The sequence below is a fragment of the Bactrocera dorsalis genome, chromosome 4, assembly GCF_023373825.1.
Source record: "Bactrocera dorsalis isolate Fly_Bdor chromosome 4, ASM2337382v1, whole genome shotgun sequence".
NCBI classification, from domain to species: domain Eukaryota; kingdom Metazoa; phylum Arthropoda; class Insecta; order Diptera; family Tephritidae; genus Bactrocera; species Bactrocera dorsalis.
The window spans coordinates 20,616,954-20,640,227 of NC_064306.1; the positions used below are offsets into that span (position 1 = coordinate 20,616,954).

The 23,274-nt window shown below is 36.4% G+C and overlaps 1 protein-coding gene and 1 pseudogene across 1 annotated transcript; one reads left to right on the forward strand and one right to left on the reverse strand.

Moving 5' to 3' along the window:
* Nucleotides 1-6,619: 6,619 nt before the first annotated feature.
* LOC125778472 (uncharacterized) lies at nt 6,620-7,149 on the forward strand (annotated as a pseudogene).
* Nucleotides 7,150-17,117: 9,968 nt separating this feature from the next.
* LOC105233046 (small nuclear ribonucleoprotein F) lies at nt 17,118-20,944 on the reverse strand. The gene is made up of 2 exons (XM_011214989.4): nt 20,651-20,944; nt 17,118-17,347 (listed from the first exon to the last, which is right to left on the reverse strand). The coding sequence occupies exons 1-2, from the start codon at nt 20,826-20,828 to the stop codon at nt 17,256-17,258; spliced, it is 270 nt and encodes an 89-aa protein (XP_011213291.1). The 5' UTR covers nt 20,829-20,944; the 3' UTR covers nt 17,118-17,255.
* Nucleotides 20,945-23,274: the final 2,330 nt, after the last annotated feature.

The following is a 23,274-nucleotide window of genomic DNA, read 5'->3' on the forward strand; positions in this document are numbered from 1 at the left end:
ACTATAATATGCATAAGCTGCCGTATGTTACTGTCAAATACATAAGAAACGGAGAGTAGACTTTTAAATATTATATTTATTATGTACTTACGTGCAGAAGAGAAAATGGTCAATAAACAATTTGTGTATTGACTTTATATTTCGTTTAGATTTTGCAAAAATGAATAGAAAATTAAAATATTTAAAATCAATTAAAATGCTTACTTCTGTTTTACTAAATATGCATATTAACAAAATTAGTGAAATTAAATGTATACTTTGAATAAAAAAAAGAGTTCGGTCATGTTCAGTGAGGGAAATTAACAGGAAAAGGAATAAGGATGGGTTTTTTGTACGATTCCTAGAAATGAAGAGGATTGACCACATAGATTTTTTTATATACACGCGATTGAAATAAAAGGCATCTTGTTTGTCGTAAAAACATTAATTTTTTCAATATTTTCGACTAAATTTTGTATAAAGCATTCATCGTCCTCCGTCTTCAAATTCAAAATGATGTATCTGTTGATAAAAAGCGAAAACAGCTGATTCCATACGGAAAATGCGATTGTGTATTATTAACCATATAATGGTGCTTACGGCAGATATGTAATACTTTGCATTTATTCATAGATAACAAGGCACTCGACAAACTTCCCCAGGTTTGTATGTCCTGAAGGACGTTAGAAAAGGTATTCTTTATTTTGTTAGTATCTTTTATTTTGATATAAATTATTGCATCGTCTGCATAGACAGATATATGCAAGCTTTTATGATGCAGTACTATTGAGTTATCCTTGTGGGATGCCGTTAAAAAGTGGGAATGGTTTTTACAGTGCGTTGTTAACTCGTACTCTTAACGAAAGCTTTTTCGAAATCAGTCCCCAGAATAGTTACATGGTTTCATGACGAAAGAACATCCGAAACTAATTGATGTATTTGCAAAAGAGCGTCCATCATTCCGTTTCTCCGCTTAAATGCAGATTGATTGTGGGAGATAAGCTCGTTTTTGGTTACAAACCACATAATCCGTCGCGCAAGAATCTTTTCATAAAGTTTTCTCATGCATGGTAAAAGGGATATAGGTCTAAAGCTGTTTATGTCATGGGTGGGTTTTTGTGGTTTAGGAATGGGTATGAACACTGCTGTGGTCCACATATGTGAGTATTTACCGGTCGTCATATTTTTTTATCATTGGATAGGAGATTCGGTCGAAACCTGGTGTTTTACCTTTTGTCTGACTTAGTGCGGCTTCAAATTCTGAGTAAGTAATAATCGCATCGACTTTGAGATGTTTGGCCGAAGGTGCAATATTCTCTAGAAGGTAGTTTAGTGATAATATGTTAGTTTTGTTGGAAATGTATTCCGAGGAGAAATTTTGGTCATTTGAGTAATTAGACCATTTATCTCCAAATGCTTTAGATATATCTTTAGATGATGTGAGGAGTGTTTGGTGGACTTTTAAAAATTTAAGTGGAGATTTAGGTGTGCCGGTTAGGCTTTTTCATGTCAGACCAGATTTTTTTTGGAGAAGATATTGGAGATATCTGGGCGATAAGGTTGTTAAGTGTCATGTTGCGTTTGAAAATTAACCAAAAAGTTTGTTTGTCCTCCCGTAGTTTATTGAGTGAGCTACTCCACCAAGCTACGTTTCTTTTATGGGGTATGCCTTTTGTTTGTGGTATTTATGTATTTGCTGCTTTGTGGATTGCTTTGGTTAATATGGCAACACCTTGGTGGATGTTGGAATAATTGAAATTAATCTAATTATTAGATAGTTCGTTTTTAAATTTAACCCAGTTAGCAGCATCTATTTTATATTTCAGTGTAAGTGTGATTTTTTCGGATTTTTATTGAGTAGTAATGTTAACGACAATTGGATAGTGATCACTGCCGTGGAGAAATTTATTGATTGCCCAATGGCATCTATGGTAAATTAACGGTGAGACCATGGTTAGATTAACATTAGTAAACGTTATGTGTCTTGAAAAATGGGTTGCCGAACCATCGTTAAGAAGACTGAGGTTGGCTTTCTCTAAAAGGTTTTCTATTTTTTTACCACGAGAGTTGGTTGAGGAAGATCCTCATAGTGTACTCCATGCGTTGAAGTCGCCATTGAGAATTAAAGGTGTTTTGAAATGAATTAAGGGATTCAATAGGTCATTTAGTGAAAAGTTTTGACAAGGAGGAATGTTTGTGTTTATTATTGTAATTTTTGTATGTAAGTCTAGATTAAGGACGTCACATAAAATGTTTGAGTTTATCGGTATGTGTTTGTGTGGAATTTGGCGCTTTACTAAGGAGCCAATTCCTTGTTTATTTGTTGAATTAACATTTAGATTCTTAAATTAACCAATATATGATTTTGGGATGATAATATTATTAGTGTTGTACGGAATGCGTGTTTCCTGAATACTGATAACATCTGGGTTTTTTTTCTTTAATTAGTAAAATGAGTTCTTGATAGTTGTTAATGAATCATTTCATATTCCATTGCAATATTTTAATAGTCATTAAATAGAGAGGAGAGAAATTTAAACAGATGTTGTACGTAATATGGAATAAAAAATCGGAGAGACTAAGACTAAGAGTTAAGTTCTCCGATTGATTTGTCCAATTCCTTTGTGTATATTTCGTGAGAAATTCCACGGCTGGTGGAAGGCAGGTAATTTACCGAAAGAATGTTTGGAATGTTAGTTGTTTTTTTTTAATTTCGTTGTTTTCGTTTTGATTTTTATTTTCATTTGTTGGGTTATTGGATGTGAAGGAAGGGATTAAGGATAGAGTGGGAGCATTTGTCGGTTTTTTGTTTGGTTGATGTGCTGAACACAATGATCGCGACAGACTGCAGCAGCACGACAGTGAACTGAAAATGACGTTGTGAATCCTTCTGCATGAATATTTGTGAGAAGGCAGCAACATAACAATGGCCGGCATGTACACAATTGTCCATTTTGCATGTACAAAATTTCGTTGTGGCCATATAATACCTTTCAATTCAATGAAATTTTAATATCTTGTTCAAAGTGAAATTTTTTATGCAAAAAATAAGTAAATAGGTAAATATTTTTATTTTAAATTACACCGGTCAACAAAAAAAATATTTTTTGGGGGGTTTCTGTTCTCACGCTTGAATTCTGATTCTAGACATTGAAAAACACTTAAATATTAATCATTAGTTCTTTAAGTTTTCTTTGGGCTGATCTACATCGATAAGTACATTTTAATTTATTTCATAAATCAAAGATGGCAGCACTCTGATTAACCCGAAAGTAAGCAGTATTATTATTTGTAAGAGGTACAGTAGTGAATGTTAACCTGTTTATTATAGCTGTAACAACAATATTAGTGTATTATTCAATTAATAATAATATTTTAATACGAGAGATCTCATATGAGCATAAAAGAAATACAAAAAATATTCACTTTTACACAGTAATTTCTTGTTATTTTACATTTATATATTATTGCTTATCACACATCTTTAAAAAAAACGACTCTTGTATTTAAAAAAAAGTTTTATAATTACAACCTATAGTGAAATTGTAGAAAAAATATAAAAATCAGTCATTTCTGCTTAAAAATCGAAAAATTGCTCTAATTTCTACGAAAGCAAACTTTAACCGAAAAACAAAAAATGTTCCTTATTTTTGTCGTAGGAGAAACTAAAATTTAATATGTAGATGTCAGACCTAAAAATCGTGTTGACCGGTGTTATCAATTGTTATTACAAATGATATAACTGCAGTCGTGTAGTCGTGCAGCTGGCAAAATGACTGTGTCCATAAGAACATGTATATTTTAATATTTGACAGTTATCGTTTGCAGTCTGTCGCTAGCATTGTATTCAGCACTTGAAGAGTAACTGAAGGAATTAGTAATGGGAGTTTGTTGCTTGTACAAAATTCTATCTTTGCGCATGGTGCATTTGTTTCTTGTTTTTATTTTTAATATTTCTTTTTGCTCTTGGTATTTTTTACACGTGGGTGACGAAGCCAAGTGCTCCTCCCCACAGTTTGCACACTGTGATCGCGAACAGTTATTTGAAGAATGAGGTGGAAAATTACAATTTATGCATATAGTTTGATTCTTACAGTGTTTCACCGTATGGCCTAACAATTGACAATGTTTGCAACGCATTGGATTTGGGATGTATTGTCGTACCTTCACAGTGTTCCAAGAAAAAGAAAGTTTGCTGGGGACTGTGTATAGGTCAAATGTGGGTTTAGGTGTACTATCTATGATTCTGTTGAATTTGTAAACTGAGGTAACGTGTTGTGCTTTAAGTTCACTGACAATCTCTTCCTCTGGTATGTAATTGAGGAAAGGCGCGTAAATTGTGCCTTTGATGTTATTTAAGGATTCATGTAGTTTACACGTGATATGGCAGATTCCAGGTAACTGTTTAGTTTTCAAAAATTTATCGGCCACCTCTTTGCTTTTGACAAGCATGAGGAGACTTCCATCGCGTAGAGTAGCTATGGAAATTATTTCCTTACTAATGAGTTGAATTGCTCTATAGTAGCAAAGCATGTGTACTCTGTTATAGGTTTTATTGTATTTTTTGTGGAGAGAGTTATATATTTTGGGTTTTGTGTTTGCACGACAGGAAGATCTGGGAATTCAATGGGAGTTTTTTGATATTGTCTTTTTTTTATTTTGGGCTTTCACTTAATAGAAAAAACATGTTTGGTCTTCGGTCGGGTGGCCCCGGTGCCATGATTTTTTAATATTTCTGTTTTTGTTTATTTGAGAATAACACACTTATAAAGAACGAAAATTGAATTAAGTAAATGTGAGAACGATAAAGCAAGCGAATTTATAACCGATGACGTCCATTCACGCGGGGTATTAGTCGAAGACTGAAATAGAAGATAATTATATGATAATGATAATATCATGTCCATATAACGCCATCCATTACGTCACATTACGTCGCACGAACTGCTATACAGTAAACTACTTTACTGTATCTGCCAGAATACCAAAATGAGACTCCTGACTAACAGAGTCACTAAATGAAGATTGTGGCAATTAGAGACGTGAGACAATCGTCTCAAGCAGAATACCGATATTAAATTCGAAGAAATGTTCCGCTTGCCTGTCGCACATGTTCACTGTATGAAGAACGAATGCAAAATGGATTTGTACATATGTCGTGTATGGGCGAAACGTATTCATACAGATCGAACGCACATGTTTGTCGTGTATGCCCACTTTTAGCCACACATAAATCTTTGTGTTAATAATAGCAAAATAAATAGTTTTCTAAAATACTAATAACGATTTATTAAGATATTGTTTATATTGAAAGCATAATAAAGGATTACATATATCTCAATTCCCAAGACAACCGGTTCTACGCACCGGAATTGACTCGGATTTTATCCGACCAAGGGCTGTTGTTTCGGCGATCTAACCCCGTTTGAATCGGTGAGTATTAATTTATGTTCGTCGTCACTAGAGCAACGCCTTGCAGAAGGGTTGCTCCGCATCCTCCTGACTGGTGCTGGCATTGAGTCCAACCCGGGCCCGGAGGAATTTTTCTGCTGCGTCTGCGCAAAAAGGCTCCATCCAAACTTCACCTCGGTCAGGTGTAACACATGCAATGGATGGAGCCATCTTAAGACCTGTTCAGGCCTTAAGACCCGCAGGGAATGGACCACGCGTTACGTGGCCCCATGTTGCCTGCGCAATACTGTGATACATGCCTCTACGGCTGTGCAATCTGCACATAGTTAGCGCGCCGCGCCACCACTCAATCAGAGTGGCCAACTGAGGACCTCTACGGTCAGGAGCTCAATCAGGCAACATAGCACCCACTCTGACTTGTTCCCCCCCAACTTTCATCCTGCTCCAATCCTCGCGCGAGAACCACTCAGCAACACTTGGTTCCTCGCACAGTCTGTTCCGTGTGTCAAACCGTCATACGTCGGAACGTCACATCAGTCAAGTGCAATTCCTGCACTGGCTGGTGTCACTTCCCGGCATGTTCCGGAGTGTGGAGTGAGTCGTACGTTGCCCCATGCTGCAGGAGTCTGCCCCCACAACACACAACAGTGGCGTCGCCAAACAACACCACAGTGCGACAACCGCCCCTGCGGGTTCTGCAGCTGCAACAAACACCACCAACACGTCACTCCCCTTACCCCCAGGATCACCCACGACACCCGCGACAAACCCGACTCCTTTAATTTAACTGCAACAGACTCCAGAGCAAGATCGAGGAGATAGTTGCACTTATGAATCGGGAACGTGTATCGATAGCTACGGTCCAAGAAACCAAGTTAAACAGCCGCTCAGATCTTCTGAGTTGTGCAGGTTTTCAACGTTATACGTAAAGATCGCCATCGAGATAGTGGTGGTGGCCTAGCCTTCATATTGCACAACACCGTGCAGTATCGTTTAATCGAAGAAGACATCGACGACTACCTAGACTGTCAGGGCATAGCTATCCGGTCAGGCGATGTCGAGCTCGAAATATTTAATATATACATCCCCCCAGTTACATGTTGCCCTACAGGATATCACCCGAATATAGGTGCCCTACATACTTCGTGGTGAAAACCGTATGGTACTAGGCGACTTTAACGCGCACCACGATTTTTGGCATTCCTACCTGTCAAATGATCGTAGAGGGATGGAGCTGGCGGAACAGATAGACGATTATAGATTCTGCACAATGAACGATGAAGCCGCCAACAGAATTATGGGTACCTGTAATAGCTCGCTAGATATTACCATTGCTAGTGGTAGTCTGATAAAAGGCTTAACCTGGTGGCCTGTGCTAACCCTCGCATCAGACCTCCTGCTCATAATTATCTCGATCGAGAAGCCTCCTGATTTTCGTTTCTGTGGACAACCGCTCCTTCGTTAACTTTAACTAAGCTAACTGGGACGGCTTCACAGAATTTACCGAGAGCATCTTGACTGCACTACCCATTCCTACGGACGTAATCATTGGCGAACGTCCATTCCGCAAGCTGATCGCAGCTTCTACCGCTCGCTTCATCCCGGCTGGAAGAATAGCGGAAATCCGCCCCAATTTCCCAGACGAAGCAGCAGTTTCTAGCTAACGAGCGTAACACCTTACGCCATGCCGAACCCTGCAATCACCGAATAAGGGATCTCAATTTGTATATTCGGCAAATGGTAAATCAACATAAGCGGACGAAATGGATAGAGCACCTGAAGTCCTGCAAACCTCTCCACCCGTGTGAGTAAGCCTTGGGCTACTGTCAAATCTTTGTCTAATCCGAAGAGACATGACGACCGGGTTGAAGTTCAATTCAATGGTCATGCCTCTTCGGACCCGAAGAAGTGCGCGAGCTACTTTAGCCGGCCGTTTACACTGCACCCTTCGGTAGACAAGGCCAAGAGATGTGTTAAGCGACGGCTGCGCAAAATGCCAAACAACTGCGCGCCACTTACTTTCACCGATGAGGAGGTTCAGGGTGTCATCAACAAGGCAAAATCCTCCAGATCCATCGGCCCAGACGGAATCAACATGCTAATGTTAAAGCATCTAGGCTCGACGGGAGTAAAATATCTCACCAAGGTCCTCAACCTGTCGCTCACCACTCTTCAAATACCCGATTTGTGGAAAGTCGGAAGGGTGGTCCCACTACTGAAACCTGGGAAACCCGCCAACAAAGGGGAATCTTATCGACCGATAACTCTCCAGTAGTGAAGACACTAGAGGCCTTGTTACTCCCGACCTTCACTCACCACCTGAGCCTAGCCAGCCACCAGCATGGTTTCCGCAAAGTGCACAGCACCACCACAGCACTTAGCGTCATAAACACCCAGATAGTTCGTGGCCTCAACCAGAAACCACCCTGCGAAAGAACGATCCTCGTAGCGTTAGACCTGTCAAAAGCTTTTGACACGGTCAACCACACAACGCTACTGCAGGACATTGAAAAACCACTCTCCCTCCAGGGCTTAAGAGGTGGACCATGAACTATCTGAACGGTCGTCAGTCATCCGTACTATTTCGAGGTGAAACATCTAAACTGAGCAGAATTAAACAGGGGGTTCCGCAGGGTGGTGTCCTCTCCCCGCTACTGTTTAATTTCTATATCTCGAAACTCCCTCAACCACCAGAGGGGGTCTCCATAACCTCGTACGCAGATGACTGCACGATATTGACGTCGGGCAATGGAATCGATGGCATGTGTTCGAAAGTAAACAGCTACCTCTCCGACCTTTCTCGTTTCCTCACTGCACGAAACCTCCAACTTTCACCCACCAAATCCACAGCGACTATATTCACAAACTGGACGAAGAGTATAGACTTGAACTTAATATTGCAGTCGATGGCGTCAAAATTCCGACTGTCAATAACCCTAAGATTTTAGGCGTAACCTTCGATAGTCTGTGCTCCTTCACTTCTCAAACGACCGCAATTATCGCCAAAGTACAGAGCCGCAACAAAATCCTCAAGTCGCTAGTCGGCTCAATCTGGGAAAAGGACAAAGAAACGTTGTTAAGAACATACAAAGCAATCGGCCGTTCAGTCATCAACTACACAGCACCGATATGATCGCCTGGATGCAGTGGTACGCAGATGAGGAAACTTCAGACCTGCCAAAATACAGCACTCCGGACCCACGACGGGATGCCTCTTGATGTCTCCCGTTGAACACCTCCATAATGAGACGCGCATGCATCCTGTAAAGGAGCATAATCAACTCCTCTCCAGGCAGTTCCTGCTGGGTTGTTTCCGTAGGAATCACCCCTGCAGCCATCTGCTTGGAGCGGAACCGCCTCCCAGGAGCATCAAGAGGTCATTCCTCGACTATGTCGACGACATTTCACAGTACGCCGACCAGACTTCGGACGCAAGTAACTTTCGACAGGCACTGACCGCCATTCACAGTGGAGCCATCAACACCTTCACCGACTCCCTTCCCGTGAATGGCGTACTTGTAATCAAACAACCACCCATTGCATACGACGAGCTCGAGCCGCCGCGAGAATCGAGTGTGACCCTGGCCCAACTTCGTTCTGGATACTGTAGCAAGTTTAACTCTTACTTATCCAGAATCGACCCGACATACCCAATGTATGTCCTGGCATGCAACGAGTCTCCGCATGACACTGGCCACCTCTTTGCATGCCCCACAAACCCTACCCATCTAACACCCTCTTCCCTTTGGTCCGACCCCCGTCGAAACAGCACGTTTCTTGGGCCTACCGTTAGATGACCTCGACGACAACACAAACAACCCCTTACCATCTAACGGGGATTAGCTAAACGCTAAACAACATTACATATATCTCGCTGTACTCGTTTGGGTACAGTGTACACATACATAAATGTTATAATTATCATTGAAAATTATTTCATATTGCAGATTAGTAAAAATTAATAACAATATTTTATCAATACCAATAGATTTGATAGGCTTGAGGAGGCTTTATTCCAAAATAGTAACGATGATGGAATTTTCCCATCTTAGAACCAGATCTTAGTGTAATAATGATGAACAAAAAAGAGTCTGATGATGTTTTTGAGGTTTTTTCTACTTATCACTCTAAACGTTCTCGAAAACAACAGCGTTCAATAACTCTCATTTGGTGTAAGTGTCTCTCATTATATTCTTCTAGTTCGAGTAATTGTGAAGTAATATAAGCAAGATCTAATGGATCCAGTAGATATATTTGAAAACATATTTTACGCACAATACAAACTATATGCAAATCAAAACAACAGGCATACATATCGATTTGACGCATTATTTATCAAAAAGTGCATAGCCATATTGATAATCTGTGGATAACATAAACTTCCACGTGAGGCATTGTACTGCTCTTTGGACGATGATCTAAGTACTCCAGTAGTTTCTACCGTTATTTTAGTATGCAATCCAACAACAAATTTTTTTAACTAGTATAAAAATGTATAATTTTATGATTTTACGATGCTTTATGACACGTTGTGAGCACCCCAATAGTTTAATAACGAAATCGAAAATGACGTATTTTTCAAATGCAGAGTTTGCGAAACTTATTTCAGATTTAAAGAATTGTAAATGTTTATGTCGTGCTATGTAGAATGAGTCTATATGATACATATATACATTGAACAATGCATCAACTAATATGTGTTTTGCTTGCGTTTTCATTATTTCATGTCTGTCAACAATTGTATACAAACTTCGAAAATGTTTAAAAGTACGAGTATATAGACACGTACATACTTATTTACAAATTTTGGCTCAAATATAGTATTTTTTTCAACATTGTGCCAATCAGAAAGAATTTCTGCCATTTTTAAATGTTGTCATATATGTACAGTTACAAATAGTAAGTAAAACTAAAAACAATAACACTGATCTGCAAGTACAGTGCTTTTGTTTTCCCCGATATAGAGTTTATGAAACGATCAATGGTTTTGTAAGATTTGCTCTTTTTATATTTTTATACTCTTGCAATATGTTATCATAGAGCTTTGTTCACCTTATAGTTGTATGTATCACTTAATCGAAAAAGATAAGAAAAGTTTAAGTCCGAGTGACTACCTTTCCATCCGACCGGGCAAGTTGTACATTGAGTAAAAATTAAGATATCGTGAAACTTGGTAGATGTGTTCCTTGGCAAAAAAGTGAGGCAGTTCGTAGATGGGCGTAACCGGATCGCTGTCATGCCCACAAAACGCCAATTCAATCTATATAAGTTCGGAAATTTTTTACAAATGTAATTAAAAAAGTCCTGTACGATGTCCACGATTGTGGACGTAATTTTGATCTGAAACAAAAATTTCAAAAAAGTTATTAATCTGTAAAAAAGTAGCTATCGCGCTGATTTTTTTTTTTTTTTGAAATTTAAAAATGGCGGCAGTTTGAACAAAAAGTATCGAATTAATCCCTTTTTTTCGACAGTTTTTCGTAGAAAAAAAAATAGGAAGATTAAAAAAATAAATGCTTTTATAGCGCGATAGCGAATAACGTTAAAAGTGTTCTCTTCAAATTGGAACTAGATATCTTCAAACTCTTCCTTTAAGAGTGGAAACCGTTTTGAAAAACATTCTGAGAAAAACGCGTTTAAAGATTGGAGTCGCAATGTTTCCCACTCTGTTCTCTTTCTACAAGAAACACTGTAGCGACCGTAATAATTTGTAATTCGATTTAAAAGTTTGAGAGAATGTTTATTATAGTGTATACTATTCGATAATGCAACAAAAACAATCGATTTCTCGAACTTAAACTTGAAGTGTACTAACATGATAAAGCTTTGTGTATGTATGTAATATAAACTAACCCAAAGAGGCTAAATTTAATATACTGGGTATACCAAGAAAAGGTCGATCAGTAACGGCCGACCGACGGATTTCATTCATATTCAGAATTAAATATTGTTAAGTGTTAAAAACCCCATTTCGCCATGCTTTATTTAAACATACATGAACTAATTTAAACATGCATGGACTAATGATTAACAAAATAATAAAAATGTCTGTTTCAGTTTTTCTTAAAATGGTTTTTTCAAAGTCGGTTAGCAACATTACTTGAAAACTGTTAAACCGATTAGTCTCAAATTGTAACATGAGCTTCTTAAAAATACATGTTTTTACTAGATTTAGATGACTTTAACGAAATCCCTTTTTTCAATTTCAGACGATTATGTTCAGAGATGTAGTCAGCGCAAAACGTCTTTTTTGAGAGGAGCTCCCGCTGAACTATGTCAATGTCAGCATATGTCTCATACAGCTCATCGTTCCATCGAATGCGATATTCGCCGTGGCCAACGCGCAAAGGACCATAAATCTTTCACAGAACTTTTCTCTCAAATTCAAGACAACCAGAAGTTTGAAAATCCTTAATTTCGAAAACGAGCTGAGAATTTACCATTGTTATTGTCTTGTTGTATCATCGTCATTGTAAAATCGACCATAATATTTTAGTATACTATATGTACACAAGTACATACATACGTAGAAAAATGCTCAAAAGAAAAATACAAAGAATAATACTTCTGATAAGATACAGTGCCGCACATAAGTATTGTCACAGCAACCATTTTGTATTTTTCGGCTATTTTAAAAGCAGACTAATAGGTTATTTAGTGTAAATATATTTTCCCTTGTTAAATCCATTCATTAACTGCCTACCACATATACTAATTTTTGTATAATAATTCATTTTTAATTATACTTTTAAATTCACATTCATAAAAAATAAGCAATTTCTACGACGCAAAAGTATTGGCACACTCAGTAAATTATAAAGAAACATTAAGCAATTTAATTAATATTTGGTGGGTAGTCCATTTTGCTTGATTACAGCTTCCAGACGCCTTGGCATGGAATACATTGTACTAGTTTTTGGGTTGTTTGCTGGGTTATTTTGTGCCATTCCTCTAACAAAGCCTGCTTCAACTCCAGTTTGTTGCAAACTGCCCGCTTTCTCACCCGCCTTTCAAACTCCTCCCACAAATTCTCAATTGGGTTGAGGTCTGGAGATTGTGGTGGATGGGGAAAGACGTGTGCGGTGTTATAAGTTAACCACATTCTTACAATATGGGCCGAATGCGGGTCATTGTCTTGCTGAAATGTGAATGAGCTTGGTAAATTTAGTTTTTGAGCACTTTTTTTCAAATTTTGCTTCAAAATATTTAAATAAACCGTTTTGTCCATAATGTCTTCTATGAATACCAGCTCACCCACACCTGCAGCAGCCATGCATCCCCACACCATCACACCACCACCACCGTATTTCACTGTTGGAGCAAGATTTTGTTTTTCAAATTCAGTGTTTGGCTTTCTCCACACCGAAGTACGACCATCGCTCCGAAAGATATTGTACTTACTCTCGTCTGAGAAGAGTACTTAGTCCCAGAATGTGTTTGGTTTTTTGTTATATTCCTTTGCGTAGTCTAGGCGCTTCTTCTGGTTACGTGAAGATATCAAGCAGCAGTCTGCGTAGATGATATTTTCGGATCTATTTCGACTTTTCGCACAATGTGCTGCTTTTTTCGATCGCTATAAACCCTGAGGACGACCGGTACGCTAAGCACTTTTTAAACGTGACGCTTCTTTAAACCGCCTTATGATATTGCGAATTGTGAACCGGCTTCTGTCCATCATTTCAGCATACGATTTGCCTTGGTTGTGCATATGTAAAATAATTTTTCGCTGAGATATAGTGGCTTCTTTTTGTTTTGAAGCTTTAGCTCTTCACGTTATTGAACACAAACGGATTTCACAAAGCAAAAATGGTTGACAATTTGAATAACTGTTAATAAATGAAAAGAAAAGTGTTGTATTCTCGGAAAAGGGGCGCCAGATTGAGTATTTTTTAATTAACAGACCGGGTGTGCCAATAGCTTTGTATCGTAGAAATTGCTTATTTTTTATGAATGTGAATTAAAAAGTATAATTAAAAATTAATTATTATAAAATAATTAGTGTTTGTGGTAGTTAATGAATGGATTTAACAAGGAAAATGTATTTACACTAAATAACTTATTAGTCTGCTTTTAAAATAGCCGAAAAACACAAAATGGTTGGTGTGCCAATACTTATATGCGGCAATGTAAATAAAATTCTAATGTTACGGGTAATATGTGGAGATTTTGGAAGTTCCCCTACGTTTAGATCAATTTTAAGTGTTACAAAACATATTACTCTATTGCGACATGTTGCAGGAGTATAAAATGTCTGGATTGAAGGAGTTTAGACTTCATCTAAAACGTAACTTTAGTTGAAACAACTCAAGCTATTCTTTCTCTTTGGGTGGTGGTTTTGACATTCACTGGTAGAGAATTTAATAATCTATAAGTTTGTATGTACATATGTACATATATTATCGTTTTCGAAATCTGGAGACTAAAGTTTGTTCGCGTTTTCTAGAAACTTTTAGATATATCTATAACTTCTTCCTTTACATCGTAGTTGTTCTAAGCGACTAAATATGTGCACAATATTTTGGCCAACGTAAACGGTTTAAAGTCAGATAGAAAGTCGAAATCATTATATAGTATAGGTTTTATTTACATAGGCAGGGGAAGATCTGATTGCATTAATTCGAAATTTGTCAGGTATACGAGGGCTGTTATATATATTTCTGGCGTAATAATGAAAATAGGCATATTTATCAACAAAAATGTTTTTGTTTCGTTGGATTTGGCTCGTCTTGGAAGACCCACACGGTCGATTGCTGTTTTGTTTCGGGCTCATACGCATAGATCCATGATTCGTCTCCTGTGACGATCTCATAAACGTCCTTTGAAGCACTGCGATCGTATTTTTTCAGCATTTCTTTACACCAATCCACACGGGCCTTTTTTTGAGCGATTGTCAAATTGTGCGGGATCCAACGAGAAGAAACCTTTTTTACTGCCAGGTGTTCATGCAATATCGAATGTATGCTGGTGGGAGAAATGCATAGGCATGCCTCTATCTGAAGGTATGTTACATGACGGTCTTGCATTATCAGTTCACGTACGGCATCGATGTTTTCTGGCACAACGGCTGTTTTTGGACGACCTTCACGGAATTCGTCTTTGAGCGAGTGTCGGCCACGATTGAATTCGTTGTAACAGTTTTTCACAGTGCTATAGGATGGTGCTTCATAGCCATACAAAGATTTTAATTCATCGATGCACTCTTGTCGTGGTAATCCATGTCGAAAGTTGTGAAAAATTATCGCACGAAAATGTTCACTAGTTAATTCCATTTTTTGGCCGAGATGAATTTTTAATTCCCTGTAAATAAAACAATTCACGATTAAATGACAAAACGTTCTGAGTGATGTTATGCTAAAAAATGTCAAACTTTCCAATGGAAATGTCAGATTGCACCTGGCAACACTTAGTGTTACTTAGTCCAGAAATATATATAGCAACCTATGTACTTGAGAACTTTTTTTCATACAATTTCATAAATATATTGATATAAACCTATTCTTCTTCACTGGCGTAGACACCGCTTATGCGATTTTAAATAACCTTCCGAGGCTTCCCAGGCGCCTTCTCATTTTAACTCGCCTTCAAACAAATGTTCTTTGGCTACCCAGAGGATACTTGGTCTAATATCGGAAGTTGTGAGCTGCATGAGCCACATGTTAAAAGAATCGTTTCTGGCCACTGCCAAGTGAATGGCAATCAGAGAACTTCTACACATAACTCCATCCTTCTATAGTCATATTAATGAAGTGAATTCAGCGGGATACTTTAAAATCCTGAATATCAGTTCTATGGGGCCAAGGCAAGTTTTCGACGTATACATGTGGTATAAAGTGAACAGGAAGTTCGAAAATCTTTTTATTATGTATATGGATGCAAAGAGACGAGATTCAACCCATTTTTGACACAGGGATTATTATTATTATCAAAGAAACATTTTATCCGAATTTCAATAATACAGTATATCTCACAAATTGGCCCATCTTTTTGGCTAAAGTCAACTAAATGCACTGCATTTCAATTATTGGTTATGTGAGACTTGAACAGTTATGGCATACTTGTACTTCAAAGGCACTATTTGTTCATAGTTTTATCCGAATGTACAGAAATACACCGTACTGTGAGAGTTCACGTTTGACTCTCTGTTTGATTTGTAAGATCAAACTTTAAACTTAAATATGATTCTTTACATCCTTACACCTGGTGGGGGGAAAATAAAGACTTATCTAAGCTGAGAACTATTTCATTCTGATTTTATTGTTAAAATTGTGAACCTTATATACTATTTTAGAGTTCTTACTTATCTAATTAAACATATGTATATTTACGGCACACCACATGGGGTTGTTTTCAAGTGCACAAGTGCATTTGTAATCAATTGCCCAAACCTAAGTAAATATGTTTATATTACATTTCTTGAGTGCATGCGTATTGCATATAAATGCATACGTGCCTCATATATGTATGTGTGTTTATGCGTTTGTTTATGTATTTGCTTTGTACAGACTCAGTAATTGGCGAAGATAAGCTTGTTCAATATATTTGAACACCGAATATATTGTATTCATTGATGCTTGATTTCTGTTCGATTTCATCCATTTCCAAACTATCAATACACGCCCATTTTTTCAAAATTTGTAGCCTACAAGTGCTCCTTGCTACTGCAATCCATTTTACCAATTTACAGTTTTAGGTCTTAATTTAGTACTTAGTTGTGATATTTTACAAGTTTTCAATGAATGGGCTTTTTTAGGCGTGGCAGTGATCTGATTCCGCGTGGTAAAAATGGTAAATCTTAGGTTAAATAGCCTAAATTGTCTAAAAATATAAACAATTTTGAATTGCGATGTGATACAAAAGCTGCTAACATTATGGTCGCCCCAGTAAGTGATACCCAAGTTCATAATATTGTACGAGCAGTTTAGAAAACTCCGAAGAGTAGTGCTGTTAAAATACCAGTAAATCTTTCTCAAGAATGAAGTAGAACCGTCAGTGGGTCCACTATATAGTGCGCTAAATGTTCAAGGCCGGACACAAAGGAAGAAGCCTTACATTTCTAATACCAATAGAGCTAAACGGCTTGACTTTCCATCCTTCTGGAACAGTAGTATGTTTAGTAACGAAAACATATTCCACATACTTATTTAGCACATAAAGCCGTGGTAAGATCTGAAGAACACAACACTGCTTCCACAAAATCTCGTTTCAACAATTAAGCATAAGTGAGGCTCTGTAATGGTTTGAGTTTGCATGTCGGCTACTATCACCGGAAATCTAGTATTTGTAGAGATGTAGATTATGTAGATTAACCTAAAATATTGAAAGACAACTTAAACCAAAGTGTTCAAAAATTTGGTCTGAACTCACCGTGGGTATTTCATCAAGACAACGACACGACGCATATAGCTAAACTTTTAAATATACATCTTAATCAATAATACAACAATTCCATACTCTGTAGTCCGTTACAATTGAATTGTATGAGAATGATTTGTTAAGGAAACGACACATCTTGTCTGAAGACGAGCCGGAAAACCGAACAATTAGAACAGCGGGATAAGAGAAACGAGTTGCTCAAGATACATTGGCTGCATTGCATAGGGATATGTTCAAAAGTCTTAACAGGTAACAAGATGCCACCATTCAATTTATTTATTACACATAACTACTTTTTTTGAAGAAATAGTTTTTTAAGATTTAGAATCCCTAAAAGCGTATTATTAAAAGAATTTTTAAGTACACATTTTTAAATTTTTATTAAAATTCTAATACAAATTTTAATTATATTCAGACTACATAACTTAATTCTAAAAAAGCTGAAAGATTATCAACGATCTTGGGATTTCCACTTCTTTTCATATGTAACTTTAATCTCTCATTTCACCCTCCTCATCCTCATCGTCTACGCCTTTTATATATAATACGTTATTACAACGTATAAGAACTTCCCCTAAATTTCCTGCAATAAAAAATTATAATCTGCATTAATATGCATATATACTTTAATAAGTCTTTCATGTAATTATATAAGTAGAAAACATAAAATTAAATGGTTGATTATATATGTACATATTCTAAAACTATCTTCTTCCTTAAAACAAATGTCAAGTAACAACTTTTATGTGGAACTTTTGGATATTTTCTTTAATTTCATACATATGTACATACATTTAAAGCTTTAGGTATTTTAGTAAAATAATTTTTTAAGCTCCGTTCGTTCAGCTGCAACCGAAACCATGGGTTTTCGAAAAAAGTAAAAGAACAGCCAACGACGATGGTACGACCAGGACGACGTTACGATCAACCACACCCATCCCGAGGGTTGAAGAGGGAAGAGAGGCGCATTTGCAGACAGAAAAAGAGAGAGGCCAAAATGCGTGAGTAAGAGGAAATTGACAAGCTGACCGATCAGGACAATGTTCGAAAAAATGCGGCAACTAACAGAAGGTTTCAAGACCAGGGCATACTCTTGTGATCTAGTAACCTATGCCCAGAGCATACTAAAATTATGGAGGGTTTACTACAAGAGTAATATCGCACATGATTTCTGGTTTGGTGAAATTCTTTGATAAACTTCTAATTGTGGTGTTTGATTGCACAAAATGTTAGCTTTTGTACTTATGTATGTATATCATTAAGCTATGTCTGGAATCTTTGTTCCTGTTGCGCTAATGCGTGGCTGACAGCGTTCTGCACTAGCTCTTGCACTTGATTAATATTCATTTCGTTATGTGTGTGATTATCGCTAAATTCTATGTTCACTTAAGTTAAGGTTTGACAACTTTTTTTCCATTTTTTTTTTATTTTTTTTTTTTGAACCATCAACATCTCAAGAATATTGTGTTAAAGTTTAAGGTCTGTTTAAATGAGTTAAACCTCCCCCCTCACTTAACCTGGGAAAAACTGGCGCACTCTAATACGACCGCGCAATTCCCCACAGCCGATGACACTTCAACGCAACTCACCACACCTGTGCTCCTACCCACTAAGCAAAAAGGATAGACAACAGGAGAGGAGGCTACATTCGTTTTTGATCTTTTCGTTACCAACATTCGCCACGTCAACACTTCGACACACACATTCGTCACCTACCATTCGTTTACAATCGTCGCACTTAACAGGCTTCTTCGCATTTTTTCATCCATCGACAGCAATCCTGCGCGCAGCGCTCAGCTCTTTTAATAAAAATCAGCTGGATACTGTTTTCGTCCGCTCGCCGTGGTTTTTAATAGTACATTCGCACGTAGCGAGTACCTTCAAATATTTTACATATTTTGTAGTTAAGTGTAAAACAACAAAATTTATTTGCTAATTAAATTAACTTTTTTAAAATAAAATATAATCATTTTTCCTTGCCTCTGTTTAATCAAGGTCATTCGGAGAAAAACTAACGAAGTTACAACAGGTTGAATAACGGAACCTCTAACTTGGGTTTGCGCGCTTCCAGCTACCTGCGCTGAGTGTATAAAACTTTGAATCGATTTTCCCAAATATGTAATTTTTAAAGTCGGTGACCAGCTTACAGAAAAAGCTACTGCATCGATCGTTTTGAAATTTTGTACAAATATTCTACATTTATATAGCTCTCGAATGACGTTATTCCAAAAATTTTAATTACTAACAATTTTACAAATAGGTCGATTTTTTCGTCTAAAAACGTCATTTCGGCGACGTCAATTGAAAGATAAACTAAAGAAATCATTTTGATTTTTTGATTTCAGATGATCCAGTGATGCTGTAGGCTGGTCACCGCACAAAAACTTCTTTTCTTCTGCAGAGATCGACGATAAATCCGAAATTCCTCGCTATTTTTCGATAACCCTTTTTTTAAGTATCCTTCAAATATTGTACTTTCATATAATAATAAGTAAAATAAACCTACAGCAATAATTTTTTTCTAAAAAAATGCATGAAAAATGTATTTTTTCGACGAAACAAACCTTATCGCAAAACCTTTCTCTCGAAAACTCGTAACGTGGACTCATCAGATGTTGTTATCGTCCATTCCTCTAAACCATATAGCAGGACGGGAATAAGGAGTGACTTATAGAGTTTGACTACTGTTCGTCGAGAAAGGACTTTATTTCTCAATTGCCTACTCAGTTCAGAGTAGAAACTGTTGTTAAGAGTTATTCTGTTATCATTAAACAAAAATTTCAAAAAGATTATTAATTTGTAAGAAAGTCGTTATTGCGCTATGGAAGCTCTTTTTTGTTTTTTTGGGTTTTGAACAAAAAGTATCGAATTTAGCTCTTTTTTCAACAGTATTTCGTAGAAAAAAATAGGAAGATTAAAAAAAATTTAAACTTTCATAGCGCGATAGCGAATGACGATAAAAATGTTCTCTTCAAATTGGAACTAGATATCTTCAAAACTTTTCTTTTGAGAGAGGAAACCGTTTTGAAAAACACCATTCTGAGAAAAACGGTGTAGCAATAATTTGAGTTTCGAATTGGAGAAAATGTTTATTATAGTGTATACTATTCGATAATGCAACAAAAACAATCGATTTCTCGAAAATTGCACACTGTGACAATCCCTTAAAGTGAGCTTATCTACTGTTTACAGTTTGCAAAGAAATGCTCCAGAATTGAAACTATTAAAACTACACAAAAATAATCACTTACGGTCCCCGAAAAGAAACATGATTACATTTTACACCGGGGTACATGGCCTTAAAGCCAGCTTTAATTCGCTGAACTATGTGAATGGCCTCGTATAACTCGTACAGCTCCTCATTTCATCGAATGCGATATTCACCGTTGCGAATGCCCAAGGGACCATAAATCTTCCGCAGAAAATTACTCTCCAAAACTCGTAACGTCAACTCATCGGATGTTGAAATTAACTAAAACTACTTAAACTTGAAGTGTGCTAACCTGATAAAGCTTTGTGTATGTATGTAATACAATATAAACTAAATCCAATGATGCTAAATTTAATAGACCAGAAACGGCCAACCGACGGGTTTCACTCATACCTGGAGAATCTAATCTATCCGACCATAATCATTTTATTCCCAAAATCCTGGGACCTAATTTCAACCACAGATCCGAGGTTAAATATTACAATATACACATTTGGTATAAAAGTATACATTCATTACCTTGGGATAGAAAGTTTTCAAATGTAATCTCATACTTATCTAGTATTTGTTGTCATAGTAGAAAGTTCTTAAATAATCTGGAGGTACCCTATATAGTTGTTAGACCGTTCCAATCCAGTAAAAGTTCGAAACGCTTTTGCTTTAAGAAATTATTACCTGTCACTTGACCATCGGCGGTATGTTCCTCGGTATTGGCCAACTGCATATTCATGTAGCCATCTACGGAAACCAAATATCCTTTATATTCGTGACCCCATTTTAGTTTTATTATGACCGCTTTACCAGTCAAACCATTAAGAAATGGTTTTGGATTAATGGGCATAGCAGCTGACATGATTAAATTTTATATATATTTCTCAGTACAACAAAACACCGGTAATAAACACTACACACGTTTATCAATAAGCATCTGCTACACATGTACGAAAAGCCATTCGCCAATATTCAAATTTATCGAGAAATTCAATTACAAATAGCATTTATCGATAAGGTGTAAAAAGTTAAGACTTAGGCTGTGTGCCAAGCTGAAAAATTTTCCTCTGTGTTGAGTTGGGGTGAAATTATCTCCTATTGTGTAAACAAGTTTTACATTTTGCTGTGCCTTAAGGAATGTAACATTTTGGTATTTGAAAATAAAAACAAATGCAAATTCGTTCTTTGAATTTTCGAGTTGGTAATTAAATTATTAAATAGATTCGTAAAATTAAATTACGAAAATTAAAATAAATACCTTGATTTGCTACTTACAAATTTATATTAATATTTGAAAAAAAAAATCTTTTGAAAAATGCTTAAGGTTTAAATCTTTAAAGTATATCTTTCAGCAGACTAACAGAATTTTTGCAAGTTTATTTCTTCTGAAAAGAAAAATTCAAACTGCTGATATTTTTTTAATGAATCATACTTAATGACATATTACTTTAAAATGTAAATATCAATGAAGGATGTAAACATTTTTTTAATATTTCAATTACAACCCTTACATACATAAAGATACTCTAGAGCGGACTATGCTCTTCCAATTTCTTACAGATTTTAGAGATTGGTGTCTTTTCATGTTCTGGTTAATTTCTAACCGGAACATGAACTTCAGTGGCGGATCCACGGTGGGGGTTTTTGGTGTTAAAACACCCCCTAAATTCAGAGAAAAATATATGTTTGTTGATATGGGTTTGAAAAGAGGTTATTGATAAAAAAAATCACAACAAATTATAAGCAATTATAATAAGTTACAAGATTTTTGTTGTTATTCATATAATTCGAACTTTCTCTACATTTGTACAAAGAGTTTCGCTGAAGCTCAGTGATTAATTGAGGATTACACGGGATCTCATATTCCGTGTTATATTTTCCTAGGTTTTTGAAAGAATTCTTCTAGTATTTCATCAACTGACAGATTAATATCCCTTAGAATATTCATTGATGCTAGACCATTAAGCCTATCTTGACCTGTCATATTTCGTAAATAGGTAGTTCTCTTTAAATTTGCAAAACTACTTTCCGGTGATGCTATTTAAACCGGCAATAACGCCAATATGCGTAAAATCTTGAAAACATTCCCAAAAGACGTTTTGTTCACTGCTTCTAAAGCTTCGAGAGCATTCCGAAAATGCTTGCCTGAAGTTCGCTGTTTCCACATTTTCACCTCATTTCCTTTTCAACAGTATAATATGATTTTTCGCAATTCAACTATCCCTATACCCATTTTTGTGCACAAGGCAAAACGTTTCCTATAATAACTAAATTTTCGCGAGAGAACTGCTATATTAAAAATACGTTGAGTAATAAAACTTTTCGTAAAACCAATCGATGATGGTATATATAGCAGGGGGATTCTCTTGCTCTTGCAAAACCCTTGCACGGTGCACGAGTTGTCATTTTACTTAAATACATATTTTGACGTTGAATTGTTGAGGAAGGCAAATTTTAAATAGATTTTATAATTTATATTTAAATTATAAAGATTTGTAACAGTTTTTTGTTAAGGATGAATGCAGAAGGGGCGCCAATTCACAATATCCATGCACAGCAGTCATTTACAATAAATTGACCGAATCAGCCGTTCATATATCACTAGATTCTGCAATGGTTGCTCTCGTGCCCTTATATATAGGATTTTTGCAATCTGCAATCTTGCAAGAGCAAGAGAATCCCCCTAGTATGTTATATGAAGGTTTGTTATTCATCAATTTTGTTACGCTCACAGCGGGCGCGCTTCTTTATTTTATAACATGTTATGCTCTTTTAGAAATAAAATTTTGAATTGTGTACTTCTCTCCATTGTGAAATTGATTGAATAGGACATTTATAACATATATATGTACATCTTAAAGTTGAGGTCACTGACTCCGAATTTCTGTAGAAAATTTTAATAACTTCAGAACTTGTTTGGGTCGTATATTTTTCCACGATGAAATGGCAAACTTTACTAAAGAGAAATGTGAAAAGAGCGAGACCGACCCTATCGGTAGTTTTGTTGAGCCCTATTGAAAACCCCTATATAAATATATACATATTGCAACAAATTTATGCAACGAAAAAATACTTTCCATATTAAAATGTTGTTTATTTTTAGTATTAATATTATATTCTTAAAACGAGCTTCAAATCAACTTCCCGTATGATTAGACATGAACTTGTCATGTTTTGTCAATTTTTAGACTATATATTATTCCTATTTTTGTTTTTTTTTTTCCTTTTCAATTTTTCCTACTTTTTGTTACTTCATACACTTATATGCACATGTATAGTTAAATTTGAATTTTTTGAACAAAAATTAA

What these genes read in the sequence shown, in the direction of transcription:
- LOC105233046 (XM_011214989.4), bottom strand. Translation starts at nt 20,828, where the DNA reads ATGTCAGCTGCTATGCCCATTAATCCAAAACCATTTCTTAATGGTTTG. An exon ending in CGCCGATGGTCAAGTGACAG is followed by an intron (nt 17,348 to 20,650) that starts GTAATAATTTCT and finishes TTTTTATTGCAG; the next exon opens with GAAATTTAGGGGAAGTTCTT.